The sequence below is a fragment of the Mchenga conophoros genome, linkage group LG20, assembly GCF_057382185.1.
Source record: "Mchenga conophoros isolate Kocher_MC1m ecotype Shallow Benthic linkage group LG20, M_conophoros_male_GT1.1, whole genome shotgun sequence".
NCBI lineage: Eukaryota > Metazoa > Chordata > Actinopteri > Cichliformes > Cichlidae > Mchenga > Mchenga conophoros.
Window position 1 is genome coordinate 12,005,268 of NC_140545.1, and position 17,346 is coordinate 12,022,613.

The window sequence follows — 17,346 nt, forward strand, 5'->3', positions numbered from 1 at the left end:
AGAGCACAGAAATGAAGCCTTAACACTCTGTAGCTGTTTTTCTAAAATCATTGTTTGCCTTTAAATATGTTTTGATGTTTAATATGTTTAACTATAGTTTGTAGAAGCTTTAAAATGAATTGTACTTTATAGCCTGAAGTGGATGAGAAGATTTCTGCAGCAAGAGACGCACTGAGATATTGGCAGAAGCTTCGCCATGACCTTGAAAAAGCCAGACTTCTAGTGGAGCTCATCCGCAAGAGAGAGAAACTCAAACGAGAGCAGGTAACTTACAAAGATGAACCACCCTCACTGGTTTACATGCTTCATATTTAACGCTGTGAGTTCATCGTGTAAATTTTGAATTAAAAAAAAAAATGTTGGCAAAATGAAGATCTGAAGTACCTTCAAAATGCAGTTACCTAAATAGTTCTCCAGTGTAATCTTTAGTTCTGTTATGTTTGGGTAATCTGCTTTTTCTTGGCCTGTCCTATAGCGTGTATATTGTATGTTGGCATGTCTTTGCCACATGATAATAAACAGGTGGCTGCTATAAACTGATAGGGAGGCAGAGCCGAAAGGAAAGCTATTCATATGAGATACTGGTCACCCAGTTTTGTATGGATCATGAATTGATTGTTGGAAGATTTCTGTTTTGAAAAAAGGTTTATAATGTTTTTATATATAAAAACATTTTCTTGGTTGGTTAACATTAAATCAGATCACTCTGTTTGTCTAGCCTAACCTTTTTTAGATTTGCAATTTCTGCGTAAATATCACATACATGTCTTCTGTCAACTGCAGGTCAAAGTTCACCAGGCAGCTCTGGAAATGCAGTTGACCCCAGTGTTGGCTCTGCTACGCTCCACTCTGGACCAACTACAGGAGAAGGACACAGCCCAGATTTTTACACAGCCTGTGGACATCAAGGAGGTCAGACATTAATTATAACAGATGCGCATGCACACAGTTTACATTGTGTCAGAAAGTGAGAGGAAGTGTGTTCCTCATTCCCCATATAGTTCAATTCCTTGTATCATATTGTCTGAGAATTTAGTAGAATTATACAAAACAGTAACAGTACAGTTTACAAGAATTTACATGTTTTTGTTTGTTTGTTTTTTTTGCACAGTGCAGATGTTGTTGTAGTTTAAAACATGCATCCATTCTGATGATAACGTTCGTGCTGTCTTGTCCTCAGGTCCCCGATTACCTTGAGTTTATTAGCCACCCTATGGACTTTTCCACTATGCGCTCTAAACTAGAAAGTCATTCCTACCGCTCAGTGGCTGACCTGGAGGCCGACTTCAACCTGATGGTGTCAAACTGCCTTCTTTACAATGCCAAGGACACTGTCTTTCACCGAGCAGCACTACGTCTTCGAGACCTTGGAGGGGCCATACTACGACATGCACAGCGACAAGCCACCAACACTGGGCTAGACCTAGATACTGGCATGCACTTTCCAGAGTCACCCCAGAAAAGAAACTTTTACAGTTGCACCTGGGAGGATGGTGAGTCAGAGGATCATACTGTGTCTGTCTTTAGTGATTTGGAAGCTGTTGTGTGTGTTCAGTCTGTTATTTCTTCTGTGCCAAAGGATTAGGTTGTTTTTTTGTCAGTATATTCAGATTTTCTAGTTTTGTAACATGTTAATGCTTAAATACCAGTAACACCTTACTAAGAGAACACTGTGTAGAGAGTACACACTATTCTGTGTATACAGTGTACACACTGTGGCTGTTAACCATTATATAACAGTAAATGCTACTGCTACAACAGCAATATTAATACGTACTGCATCTAAGTAATGAAGGTGTAGTTGACAACAGAAATGAGGAGTTATCAGGGTTTTAACCAAAGATTTTGTAATGCCCGAGAGCTGAAAACATCCCGGGTACAAATATATCTTTAGAGTCCGTTAGTTGTTGTTTTTTCTCCTGCATTTTATAATAGGAAAATAAGTTAGTCAGAAAAGTATCCAATCAAAGTCGACTTTGATCACGTTGAAGATATGAATGGTTCAATCTACTTTAATACATGAAAAGTGGACAGATAACTGGCTAAACAACTGAAAGCAAAAAGGTTCGGTAATTGTTTTTTGTTTATTTTTTTTGTAAACATCTTTATAGTGTTATTAAATCTTGAACTGTTTTTATGTGCTAACTGGAATAGTAGGCTAATAAGATTCATTTGCTAAACTTATTGACTGAACTTTATTTCTTCCTAGGCTTAGTAAGTTGCTGGGCTTAAAATACATTTGCTGAAAACCTGGAAATATATTCGCAAAGCTTCATAGTACTTATAATTGCTGAGTAGTTGATGAAGTTCCAGGAAAATAGAGAGCTCTTGGGCTGAGTTTCTTAGAGAGAAAATGGCAGAAAGATGATTTTTTTATTTTTTATTCCTATTTATTCTATTTATCCCCTTTGTATATTTTATTTATATTTGTTTCTGTATTTATATATGTGTGTGTGTGTGTGTATATATGTATATATATATATATATATATATATATATATATATATATATATATATATATATATATATATATATATATATATATATAACAATTCTGTAACTGTAACTTCGGTCGTTGCTGTGCTTTTTTTTGGAAATCGAATTTCCCAGAGGAACCCACCCGAGGAATTAATAAAGTTCTATCTTATCTTATCTCTTATCTTAAGTGTAGTGCTGGCAGTGGAAACTGAAACAACTCTTCATAGTAGGATATTTTGTATTTTTTACATTCTGGTTAGTTGGTCTGATTTTTAAGCTTTTGGACGTTTAATAATCCAGTCAATACTAAAATATATGACATGCAAGTGAGCCAAACACAAACTAAATGGTGTGTTTATTAATTTACATTATCAAATAATGGGTTTAGTAACATGCAGGAAAATATTTTCCTTTAAAAGCTGCCGGTACAGTCAGTTTATTCATTTTTTTCAACAGTTTATACATCGACTGATAGAGATGGATATGAGTTTGGAGGAAGAGATGGTTTAATTAGTATTTCTCACATTTTATACTCAGTTGTAGTTGACTCATGTTTAAGCAAATCATAGACCAGGGACTACAGATGAAAAGGAGTTTTGTATTCATTCTATCATGTACAATATATGTGGTGTCCATGCTAAATAATTATTCAGAATAAAATAGAAATAGCACTGCAAAGAGGGGAAATTTTTAACCTTTGAGATCTCTGAGAAAACAAGCCTGGCTGGTCATCTTTGTGAAATGTCAGCATTGAAGTATTATTATCATGTTGTACCTAAGTGTCTGTTTGGGCGCTAACCAAACTCCCTGCTGTGTTCAGTTGACAGCGTGTTGGATCCAGAGAACCGGCTGCATATGACAGTGGAAGAACAACTGAAGGAGCTGCTGGAAAAGCTGGACTTTGTCACATCGATGCGATGCAGCGGTGCTCGAACTCGACGAATCCGCCTGCTTCGTCGCGAAATCAACAGCATCAGGACGGGCAGGCAGGGCCAGTCCCACCGCCACATCCTACACAATGGACATCTCAAAGAAGAGGATGATGATGAGCAAGATGAGGAGGACAACGACAAAGACGCCAAGGCAGATAACGGCCTCACATCTTCAGACAAAGGTGGGCACTGAGAGAGACTTACAGCAATATTAAATTGCCAATTCATGAACCTTTAAAAAGCCACTTTTTTTCAATGAGACCAGTTGTGAACATGAGCTAACGGAACATTGTCCTCAGGTAATTGAGCCAGGGTCCCCCCCACGCACCAACCCCAACCACCCCACTGTCTCCAGTCTAGTAAGTAGGGGCCCACAGAGTCTCGTTAGCCATGGTTGCCTCACAAATCCTCTCTCCCAGTGAACTCTATGTCTGCACCTCTTCTATACATCACTCTCATGGACTCACCACTCTCCATGGCCACATGCAGTCATGCCATATCATCCCACTTTTGACTAAAGGCTAGTCTAGTCAAACAGTCTTGTGTCACCATAGAAGATGGCAGGAGAACTCCTGCTATTTGAGTAAAGAACGAAAGATACTACCATGTTACCATGTTGATGGTGTACAGTTGTGAGAGCAAAGTACTTTTTCACTTGTCTTGATAAGGTCCTCCATATCTAGAGAATCTGTCAATTCCCTCTGGACTGTGGTTAGAGTGTTGGAATGAAGTGTAAATCATTACAGAGTGACACCATTTTCCTGTGTGAATACTGCACCACCGCATCACACTACATACTAAATGGAGATTCATTTAAAACCAATGCTGAGTGAATTGGAATATCATTCGTTTCCTCTCCTTTCAGAGGACCTCAAACCCGCTTCGCCCCCGACACTGGAACCTACAGGGCCGGCTCCTCCTCCACGTCAGGGGGACACACCTCTTGAGCCTCCCACTCTGCGGCCAATCACAGGGGAGCCCCAGTCCCCCAGCTACTCCTGCAAACGCCTTAAGATGGACGGTGACCTCTCAAACGGCACCACAGAGAACATTCATTGCATTAGCGCACAAGAGCGGTCAACTTTGCCACGTCCCAGTTTGCACAGTGAAGGACAGACAGTGACCAACGGTCTGGCAGAGCTAGGCATCACCTCACGGCCCCCGACGGGGGGAGTCGGGCGACGGACCTCCGTGCTGTTTAAGAAGGCAAAAAATGGAGCTAAGTTGTTCAAAGTGCGAGACAATCCTGTGCTGAATGGGAATGGACCACAAGACGAGAATACAAGTAACAACTCTTCAGCACTCAATTCCATAGCCAGCACCCCATCTTCCACACCTTTGACCACTCCAAGCAGAACCCCACAGAAGAGCCCAGGACCCCCCAACCTTAATGAACTATGGACCTCCAGTCGAGACATGTGTTCAGATAGTGAGCCAGAGAAGACACCAAATCACATGCTGGAAAGTGGTGAGAAACTTTGCTTGATTACTGACGTTAAGTTTAAAGTGTTCTGCTCAGAGAGGAGAAGTGACACCTAAAGACTCGCTTGGAAGGGATCACATTTTCTGGATTGGGCTGACTGTACATTTGTTATTAGCTACTAATGCACTGATCACAGCATAGGAATATGTTTTTTTTCCTAGGTCTACCTGATTGATCAGACAGTTAGCCCTGTATTGTCTAATGGATTTCAATATAACTGAGACAAGAGCAGACATAAGTGCTCCTTATATGTCATCTTTTCTGACTTCCCCTCCTGCTCCTTTGGCTCTTATCTGCTGCTGTTCTGATTGCTCTCGCTCTTACTTTCAGGATTGACCAACGGCTTTAACACGCACAAAGATAGCAGATCCGACTTGGAGTTTAGGTCTTGCCCAGTTCTCCACAAAGAAATGTAAGACATTGTGTGTCTGGTATTCTTTGTGGTTTGTTTTGCTAACAACTGATAATAAAATTACAATATAATGTATTGTATTACAGCAACTCACCACCCAAACGCAGCCTTGGGAAACCGGCTCTTTCTAAAGTCCCCTTTCTGGAGATCATCAACGGAGACTCGGATTACACCGGTACTTTTTTCCCTCCTGTTCTCTTGAAGCTAAGTTGCATTTATGTCCTGATTATTTATTTAGTCGCTGAACTAATTTGAGTGTCACTGTTGTTTGACAGGCAATAGTAGTCAAACATCAGAGGATGAGATGGAGCTGGAACCACTGGACCTGGTTTGGGCCAAGTGTCGGGGATATCCCTCATATCCTGCTCTGGTAATTGCTGATCTGACTTAATATCACTATTTAATATGAGCGTTCAGCTCAGGGTGTAGCTTAAATTCCCTGTTGGGCTGTGTTTGTTTCAGATCATTGACCCCGAGATGCCTGAGGAGGGCCTACTGCACAATGGGGTGCCGATCCCCGTCCCACCCAAAGATGTCCTGTGTCTGGGGGAGCAGCGGCAGGAGGAGATGAATGAGAAACTTTACCTGGTGCTTTTTTTTGACAACAAGCGGACATGGTGAGTTTAACATAAACATTGCTGTTATGCAATGCTCCATTTATCACATGGAGGTCAGAAGTGTTTGGTTAGTGAAACCTGATACATTTTCCACAGGTGTATCATGTGATGAAAAGACAAATGGTGGAAAGTTTGTTTGTCTTTACAAATAATTTGAAAATTGTTTGTAGATAATTCTTTAGATTTGAATTTTATTTTTAAGATTAAGATTTAAGATTTTATCACTCTTGATAAAAGGCTGTAATAATAATCCTAACCTCTGTCATGGGTGTTGTAGGCAGTGGCTTCCGCGTGACAAGGTGACACCCTTGGGCGTAGATGACACAGCTGACAAGCTGCGCATTATGGAAGGTCGCAAGTCCAGCATCCGCAAATCTGTCCAAGTGGCATACGACCGCGCCATGATTCACCAGAGCCGGGTGAGCCACAGCCACGGCTTTGTGGCTTCCGGGTACCTGTAGGGGGCCTCTGTGAGCACTGTGTACACCCACAGTTGGCCGATATGCATTTTCTCTTTGGTCTTAAAGCAGCAGGTGGAGCTGTTCCTGTTGCCGGTCGAATTCATATTCACACTGTGGTCCGAAAAGAGGTTGCCGTGGCACCGAGTCCTGGACTGTAGTTTATTACCAAACCACTAGTGTCTGACACACAGAGGACTGGTGTTTGCCTCTGTGTCATTGTTGAGGAGGTGGAACTCCTGACGTGAATGAAGTTACCTTTAGGTCCCGTGTTGCTGCAGTAAATTCCCCATTCAGGGTTGTATTGAGGTGTTGCTTACTCCTCCTGGATGTGCTGATGTAAAAGAATTCCCGTCTATTTTGTATAATGCTACTGCTGCCAAGGAATCAAGTAGTCAGAAGAGATTTGATATATTTATATGAGCTGCAGAAGACTAATGAATGCATCACTGCCATCTTTTATACAATAGCTTTTTACATTTAAATCTTTTACAGAGACAATTGTATATTATAAAGGCACACTTTGTGTACATATGTAAGTGTATTATCAAACTGAATTTAATTTAATGTTGCCGTTTTAAAATGCGTATTTCAATCAACCCACAAGGGACAAAGCCAGGCTGTGTATATTTGTGGAGATTTAATAATTCCTGACTTGCTGCAGTTTATTTAGCTTGTCTTTGATGTAATTTCAACTGTGTTGTGTGCGTGTATGTGTGCGTACGTTCTGGGCATACAACACAATGAGCCGTTGTTCTTTATACTTGTATTCTCTTTTTGATACAGAGAGAAATAATTTATTTATGGAAGACAGAACTATAGAAATAAAGCTATATTGGTTAAAGTTGACAAAAATCTTATTTAATGGCGTGAGGATTTAAAACCATGCAGCCAACATTTTTAAATGGATGACATCACATGTTTAGTTTCAGGATTTTACTTTAGACCAACATTTGCTGTCCCCACCTCCCAGAGGATTCTATTTATTACAGAGTGCCCTATTTTATCAAATGGACAAATACACCTTCATAAGCTTGTACTACCTGCATATTTTACCTGCTCACCAAATATTTTGTCTGTAACCAGTATTTCCTTATTTGGGGAAATAAATTCTATATTAAAAAAAGAAAAAAGCTTTTGGGATACTTACCTGGAGTTTTGTGTTCTTCTTATTTAATACTGATCGATAAAGCATTCATTGTTATGTACACCTGTTCAACTGCTTGTTATTGACACTATCTCATTGACCAATCACATGGCAGCCTGCTGAAGTTCAACCATCTCTAGGGTTTACAAAGAATGGCCCTCCAAAAAAAAGAAATCCTCTAGTTCTCTGCAAAAGAACTATAAATCAGAGGAGAAGGGTCAGATTGCTTCGTGCTGATTAGAAGGCAGCAGTTACTCAGATAACCACTTCTAGTGACCTGATATGCAAAAGAGCATCTCTGAACACACAACACGCCAAACTTTGAAGCCGTACAGCAGTAGAAGACCATACTTGGTCCCACTTGTGTCAGTTAAGTACAGAAAACAGAGGCTACAGTTCTCGCCCGGTGGCGCCAGTGTCCGGCAGCCTCGCCTCTGTCAGTGCGCCCCAGGGCGGCTGTGGCTACACTGTAGCTTGCCATCACCAGTGTGTGGATGTGTGTGTGAATGGGTGGATGATTGTGTATAGTGTAAAGCACTTTGGGGTCCTTAGGGCCAAGTAAAGCGCTATACAAATACAGACCATTTTATTTACCATTTACACAGGCTCACCAAAATTAAGAAAAGACCTGAAAAGCACCCCTTCTGATTTGGTGTAAACCCCACAAAAGCATGGATCCATCCTTTCTCCTCAACATGACAGTGAGGTCACTGTACTCGAATAATCTCCAGAGTCACCAGATCTCAGTCCAATAAGGCACCTTTGGGATGTGGTGGAACAGAAGATTCACATCATGGATGTATAGATAAGAAATCTACATGTATGCTGCTTATCATGTTAATACAGACAAGAAATCTCTGAGGAATGTTTCCAGCACCTTCCTAAATCTTTGATACAAGAAATTAAGGCCGTTCTGAAAGTTGCAGCCTAGTACTAGTAATGTGTGCCTAATAAAGTGACCAGTGAGTGTACGTTCATTACAACTGCATTATCATTACAGCTTTCCTTTTATGCTTTATTTTAACATTGTTCAGCAAAGTGAAAAGTACTGTAAGTGTGAATGTTAAATGTATACAAATATAAAAAAAACCTATAAAAGTTTCTTTGATGAAACAAACTGCAGCAGCTCACAAGTGCATCTCAGTCCTGTTATAGAGGCTAAAATTCCTAAATGACTCAGGACTGGGGCGAAAACAAAGACAGCTGAGTAACTGTCTCCTACACTGTCCCATTTATACCCAATTAGAACCATTCTAAGACAGTGTTTGTACAAATAAGTCTTTGAATTGAAGTGAAGACATAAAAGACTGAAGATTTTCAGAATTTCTTGCACATCTTCACTGTCAGTGTCCAGACTGCTGTCTTGTCAGGAGGAGGTAGTTGTGGCGGAGGGTTCGCAGCTCCGTCAGTCTGCCCAGCAGGCGGCCAAACCTCTGAGCTCCTCCTCGCGCTGCTCCAGCTTGGGCCCCGCACAACCTGGACAGCAGGTCCAGGATCAGTTCCTGCATTTTCTCAACACAGCTGGCTGCCTGCAGGGATGCGCGGTCTGCAGACAGGGACAGAAAGACAGAGACAGCTTTACAACAGCATCCCAGAAGCTTTGCTTTGCCAATTCTTAACTTGACAGCTGATTTTATTCCTGGTCTGACCTGAGCAGAGCAGCGCTGTGGCTGTAAGTAAGGTGTACTCAGCCTCCGTCACCCGCAGCGCAACCATGCTGTGGAAGAAGTTGAGCACTGGTGCAAAGAGATCCTCACTGCTCTCTGTTCACGCCAGCAAATGTGGAAAAAAAACATCTAATTCATTCATTGTCTGAGCAATTTTTCCACAGCTTGTCAGACTAAGGAGTGTATCTCTGTGTGTGTGTGTGTGTGTGTGTGTGTGTGTGCACCCACCTGAACCAATGAGTCCCCTGCTGTGGATGTTTTCCTTTGATTCTACGTCTCTGAGAAAGCTGTGTGTTGACATACTGAAAAGCTGCAGTGCTGATTAATGGAGAGAAAAAAAGAAAGAATGGTTATTTCATACAGTTATCTACTTGTGTCTCATCATCTTCCTCTCTCCTGGTGTTTTTTCACCTGGACTGGGGCTTGTTGGGTTGTGGGAAAACTGCTGGGCAGAGAGCAGGAACATGACGTCCAATGAAGAGATGGATAGCAGAGAAATCTGGTCTGAGAAATCCAGGAGGTCAAAACCTGTGAGAAGATAATTCTTTGTTGCTATTGTTGTTTTAATTCTTTAAATACAGAATCATTTTATATAACTTTGAACTGATATCAAAGTTCCTCCCTGGAGACACTGGCTATAATAATTCAGTAAAAGGACTAGATGTTGTAGTCCCTGATAATGCATTGCTTTAAATGGCGAGAATCTTGAGGGATGGCTGTTATGAGGAAAGGCAGCCCAGAAACTTTACCAGCAGCACACATCGTTGTGTGCCTCAACTTTCAGTCTTTTACCCAAGCTAATCTGCCATTTTTTGGGATTAGAGATTTGATCTAGATTATCATATTAAGATTTGGGACACATCATCAGTAGTGGACCTTGGATTCATCGGGTGTTTCAGCCATTATCACTAGACACCCTCATCCAAGGAGGCCCTGCCAGGGTTGATCAGGCCCCGGAGTGTGTCACTGGTTTATGCTAAATTGTTCTTTCTTCTGTTTAGTTTTCTACAGTTTATTTTCTCCTATCTATTCACTGCAACTGAGAAATAATACTTACCTCTTTAGGTAAGTATTATTTATGGAGCCTAACTTCTTCAAAGGGATAGAAAAGGTGATAGAGAGAAGTAAGACAAAAGGGACAAGATAGGAGAGAGCAGAGAGGAGAGCCGGAAGGGGGGCGCCCGATCTGGCTTCCCGCACCTTCCCGCCTGTACGCTCTACCTCCCCACTGCCTCCCAGAAAAGGGAAGAAGAGCAGAGGGGAGAAGAGCGGAATATTTTATTTTCTCTCGCGGTTAGCTGACTGCCTTAGCTGCCCAAGTGATGTCAGCTCTTTTTAACCATAGCCAGTGACTGGTCCTCTCAGCAGTGTTAGCTAGTTCTCTTATAACCTGCTGTTGCGCCTGTCCTCTGATCCCAATCTCTCTAAGTAGTTTTGCTGTTGTACTGGCAACAAAGCCCCTGCACCCCACTTCCACTGACGCATCTTGATCTTCCAGCCTCTGTCCTCTGCCTCAAGTTGGCATACTGCAGCTTCTTACGCTCAAATGCTTCCTCAATTGCTTCCTCCCATGGTACCGTCAGCTCAATGACGTACGCAAGTTTTTGGGAGTTCGACCAAAGGACGAGGTCTGGTCGCAGAGTAGTTGTTACGATCTCTGTGGGAAAAATTAGCCTCTGATCCAAGTCCACTTGCATCTGCCAATCCGTGGCAACCTTTAGTGGGCCCAGGTCCGGGGTTGAGGGGCTTGTCCTCGACTTGGCTCCCGGACAAATGTTGATGACAGCTGACACTCCTCTTGGTTCGTTAAAGGTTGAGCGTTGATGGATTTTCTTTTGCACTCAACTTTCTTGGCTAGACACCTGAGGACCTGGTTGTGTCTCCATGTGTCTGCCCTGAGTAAGGCTAGTCCTAGAACCAACCAAGATGTACTTCAGTGTGGCTGGGACTGTACACAGGGGTCAGGATGGGTCCTTTCCAAACCACAGCTGCAGATTTATTGGGGAAGGTAACACATCATATTGGATGATGAAACTTAGTCTATTAGACTCCATTCCCCAGAATTCACTCCATGAGAGTTTCCTCTTTTCCACACTCTACCAATTCATCCAGCGACCCTGCTTGGCCAGCGCTACGGCTGTGGCATGTCTGGCTGTTTCCTCCTGTCGGCGCACCTCTTCCACCACCATTTTTTGATGTTCGGTTACAGATGCCTGTTGCCACCGAGGTGTTACTGCTCTAAGTCCAAATCCTCCTCTGCCCTGTTGGACATGACCCTCCACGTCACGATGCTGAAGAGCAGATTTGGCCTGTAGCACAGATGTGGCTGGGGTCCACTTCCTCCCCTTCGCTAGTGGGAGCAGTGCTTCTCACTATTGGGTCCCGGGAGTCCGTGAGTGACATCATAAGCCTCACTTTTGCACATTTTAACTCCTCTATCAGACTAGGCATAGGCAATGACAGTATCCCGTCGCGTAGAGTCCAACGCTGCTTAGGCATTTGGGAAGTCCGAGCCACTTCTTAACGTAGAAGCTCACTAGCCTCTCTAGTCGATTGGCATGATTGAGTGAGACCTCGTACATTGTCAAAAGCCACAGTAGTCTGGGTAATAACCCAAACTGGGTTCAGAGCTTCAGTTTCCCTGGGAGTGCAGTGTTGTTAATCCGCTTGAGGTCATTAGCCAAGTTCTGCCTTAGTTGTTCTAGTTGCCACGTATCATTGAGGTCTGCGTTATACTACCGTCCCAGGCTCTTTATGGGCTTCTCTAGGATGGTTGGAATTTGTTCTCCACTGATATAGAATTGCTCGGCTGTTTCCCTGGAGCTTCTGTAGCAATCGCCTAGTACATGGTTTTGTTGTTGTAATGATGGTCATGTCATCCATGTAGGCTCTAATGGGAGGAAGACAAAGGCCACTCATGAGTGTCTCACCTCCCACTACCCACTGAGATGCCCGCATGACCAGCTCCATTGCCATGATAAATGCCAGAGGGGAAAAAATGCAGCCTGCCATCGACTCCAATTTCCAGGTGCTGCCAGGCTGTGGTGGTGTTCTCAGCTGTCACACAAAACTGAAAGTAGGTCTTGACCAGTCCTGTGATGTGGTTCGGTATGCTGAAATAGTTGAAGGTCATCGACAAGATCTCATGCAGAACTGACCCAAAGGCATTGGCAAGGTCTAAAAAGACCACGTGATGGTCTCTTTGTTCTTTCTTGGCAGTTTGAATCTGGTGCCAGATGACGCTGGCATGCTCCAGGCACCCCGAGAAGCCCTGGATGCCGGCCTTCTGCACTGATGTGTCAATGTAGTTGTTTCTTTGCAGGAAAGTAGATATTTTTGGGGCAAAGACACTGAAGAAGATCTTTCCCTCTACGTTCAGCAGGCTGATCTGGCGAAATTGGCTGATGGATGAGGAGTTCTTCTCCTTAGGGATCAGAATACCTCCTGCTCTTCGCCAAGCCTTTGGAATAACTCCTTTCTGCCACACTACCTTCATCAGCTTCCACAGGTATTTGAGGACTCATGGGGTGTTTTTATAGAGCCTATATGAGATGCAATTAGGTCGTGGAGCAAGCATGTAGATGCAAACAATAATCCCCATCCTTCTTTCAACTGAGCTGTGAGATTAGCGCGCTATGGGTTTCGTTTGGTTGGCGGATGTAGATAGTATAAAGAAAATAGATCCAACACGAAACCACTAACAATAAGCTCTATGGATTTTTATTTATTTATTTTTTTAAGAAACTGGATCATGATTTCTGGAAAGCCATACTGCTGCAAAGCACCAGCAGGAAAGTTTCATTTACTTCTATTATATTCAAGAGAAAGCAGAGATTTCTTCAACCAGTATCTCTTGTGCCAGCAGAAACATACTGATTCAATTTTGAGGACTGAGAAGAGACTGTAGGTAATAAGATTCTGGAAACTTTCTTGAAGCTTGTATTTTTTTTGTCTCATTTGAATGGGAGAACATCTCCCCTCTGATCCTCTTATCCTGCTTCTTTTTCAAGCAAATACATTATAAAGCTGAAACCTTCCCTCTTTCATCTCACCTGGCACTGTCCTGGCAAACTGCAGCAGCCTTTGTAGGCGGGGTGATACTACATCAGACAGGCCTTCCACTTCTTCTGGACACAGCCACTCAAATGCCTGAAGGCACACACAACAAAAGCAAGATGAGAACAAGAAAACTATTTTTGCACTGTATGTTTCTGGACTGGAACCTACCCTAAAATTGTTACTGTCCTGACCTCTGTAGAGCCTATGGGCCTCCACCATCCTGTCCACGATGTATTTCTGTTCTCGGGTTAAACTGGCAGACAAAGCCTGGTGCAGATGGAAATGAGCACAGCACACAGATTTGCAAAGAAGCACTCATGATTACAGAGTGAGAGACTAGACACGGTTTAGATTAATAATGAGGGGAGCCTAAGACTTTTAAAGCTGATACTGAGAGCTGTGTGAATAGCTGGAACACGTTTTATTTCAGTCCGTCTAATGCCTGTTTGAACCTCCTGATGGCAGCAGAGGAAGAGTCTGTGATATTTCAGCCTTTCTGGGTTTGAAAAAAATATTGAAATAGCAATGCAACCAGAAATCATTGACTAAATAACCGAATAAATACAAGTAAATGCGATTATATTTATTATATCCTATATATACTATTTCAGTATGAACCAAAGTGGTGCGACTGACCATCAGGCTGATGCTTGAACACCAGCAGTTGCCATGGCAACAGTTTGCTATGATTCGTTCATTAGAAGGCCTTCGGCAGCTGCTGGGCTGGTGGTGGTTGAATTTGAGGATCATGTTTTAAGTCACCTAAATATAAAGGCAGCACTTTATAATGTGGCCTGTGACTAAGGGTGTAATTACCAAAGAATTCAGGAGAGTTTCAATGTGTTTTACCTGAAATTACAATGTAACAATGTGTATCTACAAATGCTTCCCAGTAGATACATCAGAATGAGGAGGTAACAATTCAAGTTTTCACAAGAAAGAAGAACATTTTAACTCTCAGGGAACTGCACCCTTAGTCGCTGGCTGTATTATAAAGTGTTACCAATACCAAAAAATCCAGCGCTAGTCCCCCCAAAATTATGCTTTGTTAATGAGCACCATGTTAATGCTTTACTGAAAAGGTCCAGCAAATCATCTTTTTCCACTAAGCATAGTGAAATCTGAGCAGGTTTATTTCACTGAGACAGTGCCTCTTTTTTTTAGTTTCACATGACCATTTTGCATTGCTGCTTGTTTCAGAAGCTTTAAAAACATCAGGTGGACTTGGAAGTCTTGTCAGAACAGCCAGTAAGATGTTCAACAGGAATCAGAGCAACCTTTTTGTTATTTACAAAAAGGCTGGATGGCCTTTTTGTAAATAGCAACCGGTTCACTCCCATTGGCTCCTTGGCGGGGTCTGGTGCCCTGGGAGCCCCTTCCAGGGGGTTGGGGGCCCTCAGGCCTCTGGCATCTGGGCCTGTGGCTCGGTTAACTCTGGCGCAGCTGGGTGCCGGCAGAGCCCGCAGGCACATCACTGCAGCCCCCTCTGGCTTCTGCTCCGTGGCTGCTTCACCCAATCACACACTTTCTCTAAACTGAGTGCATCCTAACTACATTCATACACATTCACATTCACACTCTTGACATGCAGACTGGAGGAGCCAGGGATGGAGGGACCACTAACCTTCCGATCAGCAGGTGGCCTGCTCTACCTCCTGAGCTACAGCCACCCACTGGCAAAGATGAGTAAACCGTCACTAGGTTTTGGATAAAGTGTACACTCACAAACCTGTCAAACATGCATTTGAAACATTAGCTACCATAGCAGTATAGTATTGCAACATGGCATTTGGGTCTTCTAACTAAAATAGGAAAATAGAAACATAAATAGTGCCATCATTGCCAGACCTGGCCCACATCTGGTTGACATACACCCTGCCATGACACCGGTCAATCAGAAGTGCCAGCTTGATGCCGGATCCAGGGAAGACCTATTTTCTATGGGCCTTTTTTTTTCTTTTTTCTTCTCTCAACAGGTGATCCAGGAGATTTTTTCTTTTTAAGTGCCCTTTCTCACACTCCCTCTTCCCCTCTGTTTTTCTTTCCTTCCCTCTCTTTCTTTCTTTCTCCTTTTCCTATCCCCCATGTCTGTCCCATGTGTAACAACTGAAAATAAAATGAAATAAAATAAATAATAATAATAACAAAAGTCGATCAAATGGACCAATACGGCAAGGCCGTGATGATCCACTTGGTAAAGTAAATCCATTGGGTATTTTTCTTGGCCTTCAGACAATAATTCTGATGGCTAAAGGACAAACGGGACAGGCAGAAAAAAAAAAGGCTAGCAGGTCCTCAGGAGAGCTAATGGCATAGAAAGTTGAGTTAGCATAGAAGGACACCGAAGGATTGCACCACTACACAATCTGAGCCTTAGCAAAATTAACTTATGGTTTAATTCTGGGTTTTCAGGTCTTGTACTACATGCAGGAGGTTAGAATAGCTGGGGAGAATAGTGTCACCCTTCCTGGGTGATCCCTCAGATCTCAGGATGCAGATAGCAAGACATACTATAGATTTAGAGACTGTGCCTGGTGAGCAAAAGTAAGAATTATAGATTCTTAGGAGCAATTTTAGGTTGTTCTTTGTTTTGTTTTGTTTACCACTGGCAGCATGCAATTTCAAGGCAATTTGATGCTTCTATAAGCCTTAATCGAGCAATATATTCCTAGAACAAGTCTCCTTACAGATCTAAATTATGTTTTTAATTTGGTCTGTTTTGTTCTTGGGCACTTAAACAGCACTGGGGTAGCAGGAGAAAGAATAAGACATTTTCCAACGAGCATAAGAGCACCTACTCTGCAATTCATGGGTTTAACAAAATGCTGTAGTTGGAGTCTGAGCTAGTGCCTTAATCAGGAGACAGTTATACTGATAAGTCTATTAAGATTTTGCCAGCTTTCCTTCCAGGCTTTAAATAAACTTTATTATCACTGTGCACTACTCTGGCACTTTCATTTCCTTATGAATTAGCATACCATGTAATCATTTGTATAATTCACCCATATTGGTGCTGTTAAAGTTGTTCCTGTATATTGTGTTTTATGTGAACTCTTGCTGCTATGCTGAATTTGTTTAGCCCATGTGGCACAATAATCTTGAACCTCGAACTCTGAAGTTAGGAAAGTATCCAATCGAGCACAGGTGTGCCGCACCTGTCCGGGTAGCCTGCTGGTAGAGCTGACTCTCCTGGTGTCTGTGTTCTCCTCTTCCTCTTGCCCTCTGCTTTTACCTCCTTTCCTCAGGCGTTTGGATTGGCACTGCACCTCAGTCAACAGACCTGAAGAGAGGGTAAAAAGTATTATTTTCTGCACAACCACAAAGTGACATATTTGTTTTTTGGAATCTCACTAATCATTTCTCTGATTACATTACAACCTCAGTCAATCAGTTTCTTGTATTTGAGCCTTACATTCAGCCAGCATTCCCACAGCTCGGCACTTCCTCAGACGGCAGTCTTGACACTTCCTCCTCATGTACATATCCATCTCACAGCTACCGCCACTCTTACAGTGATACACAGCTTTCTTGGTGACACTGCGTCTGAAGAATCCTGTAGCGAAAGGTAAAACATGACGCGCTGATGCTAAGAAGTAGAAAAATATGAAGATCAGAAAGCAATCAAATAAATACCTTTGCATCCCTCGCAGGTAAGAGCATTGTAGTGGTATCCTGATGCTTTATCACCACACACCACACACAGCTCATCCTGACCTCTGCTCTTTCCACCCGAGCCCATCCGGGACCTCCGCCCCATTGGCAGTCCTACAGATCCGAGGCCCTGAGCAAAGAGGCCCCCACAGTGGGGCTCGGGGCTCGGATCGCAAGGGGCCTCCAGGCAGTGAGGGCTGTAATGGTATGGTGGGTTGCAGAGCTGAGAGGAAGAGGAGGAGGAGGAGGGAGAGGGGGCAGAGGAGGGTGGAGAACCATAGTGGGAGAAGGGCAGGTTGGCAGGACTATACTGTTGTTGGCTGTATGGGAGGAGCTGGAGGTCAGGGTCCTGCAGGGGATAGCCCAGGGGGTCAGCCAGCATATCTGAAATCAAAGTCCAGGGTCAAAAGTTTTAACTGGCTCTGTATGTTGATGAGAGATG

The 17,346-nt window shown here is 42.9% G+C and overlaps 2 protein-coding genes across 8 annotated transcripts in view; one reads left to right on the plus strand and one right to left on the minus strand.

Annotated features, from left to right (window-relative positions):
* The window catches only part of LOC146550462 (bromodomain and PHD finger-containing protein 3-like), a 16,797-nt gene extending 4,176 nt beyond the window's left edge, over window positions 1–12,621 (plus strand). For 2 of the 5 annotated variants that reach the window (XM_085260198.1, XM_085260197.1), the window contains exons 4-14: window positions 133–264; window positions 784–912; window positions 1,181–1,493; window positions 3,299–3,592; window positions 4,276–4,878; window positions 5,224–5,305; window positions 5,392–5,480; window positions 5,581–5,675; window positions 5,768–5,922; window positions 6,200–6,341; window positions 12,082–12,225. In XM_085260198.1, the coding sequence (XP_085116324.1) occupies window positions 133–264; window positions 784–912; window positions 1,181–1,493; window positions 3,299–3,592; window positions 4,276–4,878; window positions 5,224–5,305; window positions 5,392–5,480; window positions 5,581–5,675; window positions 5,768–5,922; window positions 6,200–6,341; window positions 12,082–12,141 (2,094 nt within the window). In that variant the 3' untranslated portion in view covers window positions 12,142–12,225. Of the gene's footprint in view, window positions 1–132; window positions 265–783; window positions 913–1,180; window positions 1,494–3,298; window positions 3,593–4,275; window positions 4,879–5,223; window positions 5,306–5,391; window positions 5,481–5,580; window positions 5,676–5,767; window positions 5,923–6,199; window positions 7,517–12,081; window positions 12,271–12,413; window positions 12,549–12,573 lie in introns of those variants that run through there. The other 3 variants (XR_014890187.1, XM_085260201.1, XM_085260199.1) reach the window with 3 other exon arrangements.
* Window positions 7,507–17,346, minus strand: part of nr1h5 (nuclear receptor subfamily 1, group H, member 5) — a 25,744-nt gene continuing 15,904 nt past the window's right edge. For all 3 annotated transcript variants that reach the window (XM_085260205.1, XM_085260206.1, XM_085260204.1), the window contains 9 exons: window positions 16,887–17,288; window positions 16,666–16,806; window positions 16,409–16,533; window positions 13,422–13,520; window positions 13,247–13,343; window positions 9,606–9,722; window positions 9,423–9,512; window positions 9,177–9,290; window positions 7,507–9,073 (listed from right to left, as the gene is read on the minus strand). In XM_085260205.1, the coding sequence (XP_085116331.1) occupies window positions 8,871–9,073; window positions 9,177–9,290; window positions 9,423–9,512; window positions 9,606–9,722; window positions 13,247–13,343; window positions 13,422–13,520; window positions 16,409–16,533; window positions 16,666–16,806; window positions 16,887–17,288 (1,388 nt within the window). In that variant the 3' untranslated portion in view covers window positions 7,507–8,870. The remainder of the gene's footprint in view (window positions 9,074–9,176; window positions 9,291–9,422; window positions 9,513–9,605; window positions 9,723–13,246; window positions 13,344–13,421; window positions 13,521–16,408; window positions 16,534–16,665; window positions 16,807–16,886; window positions 17,289–17,346) is intronic.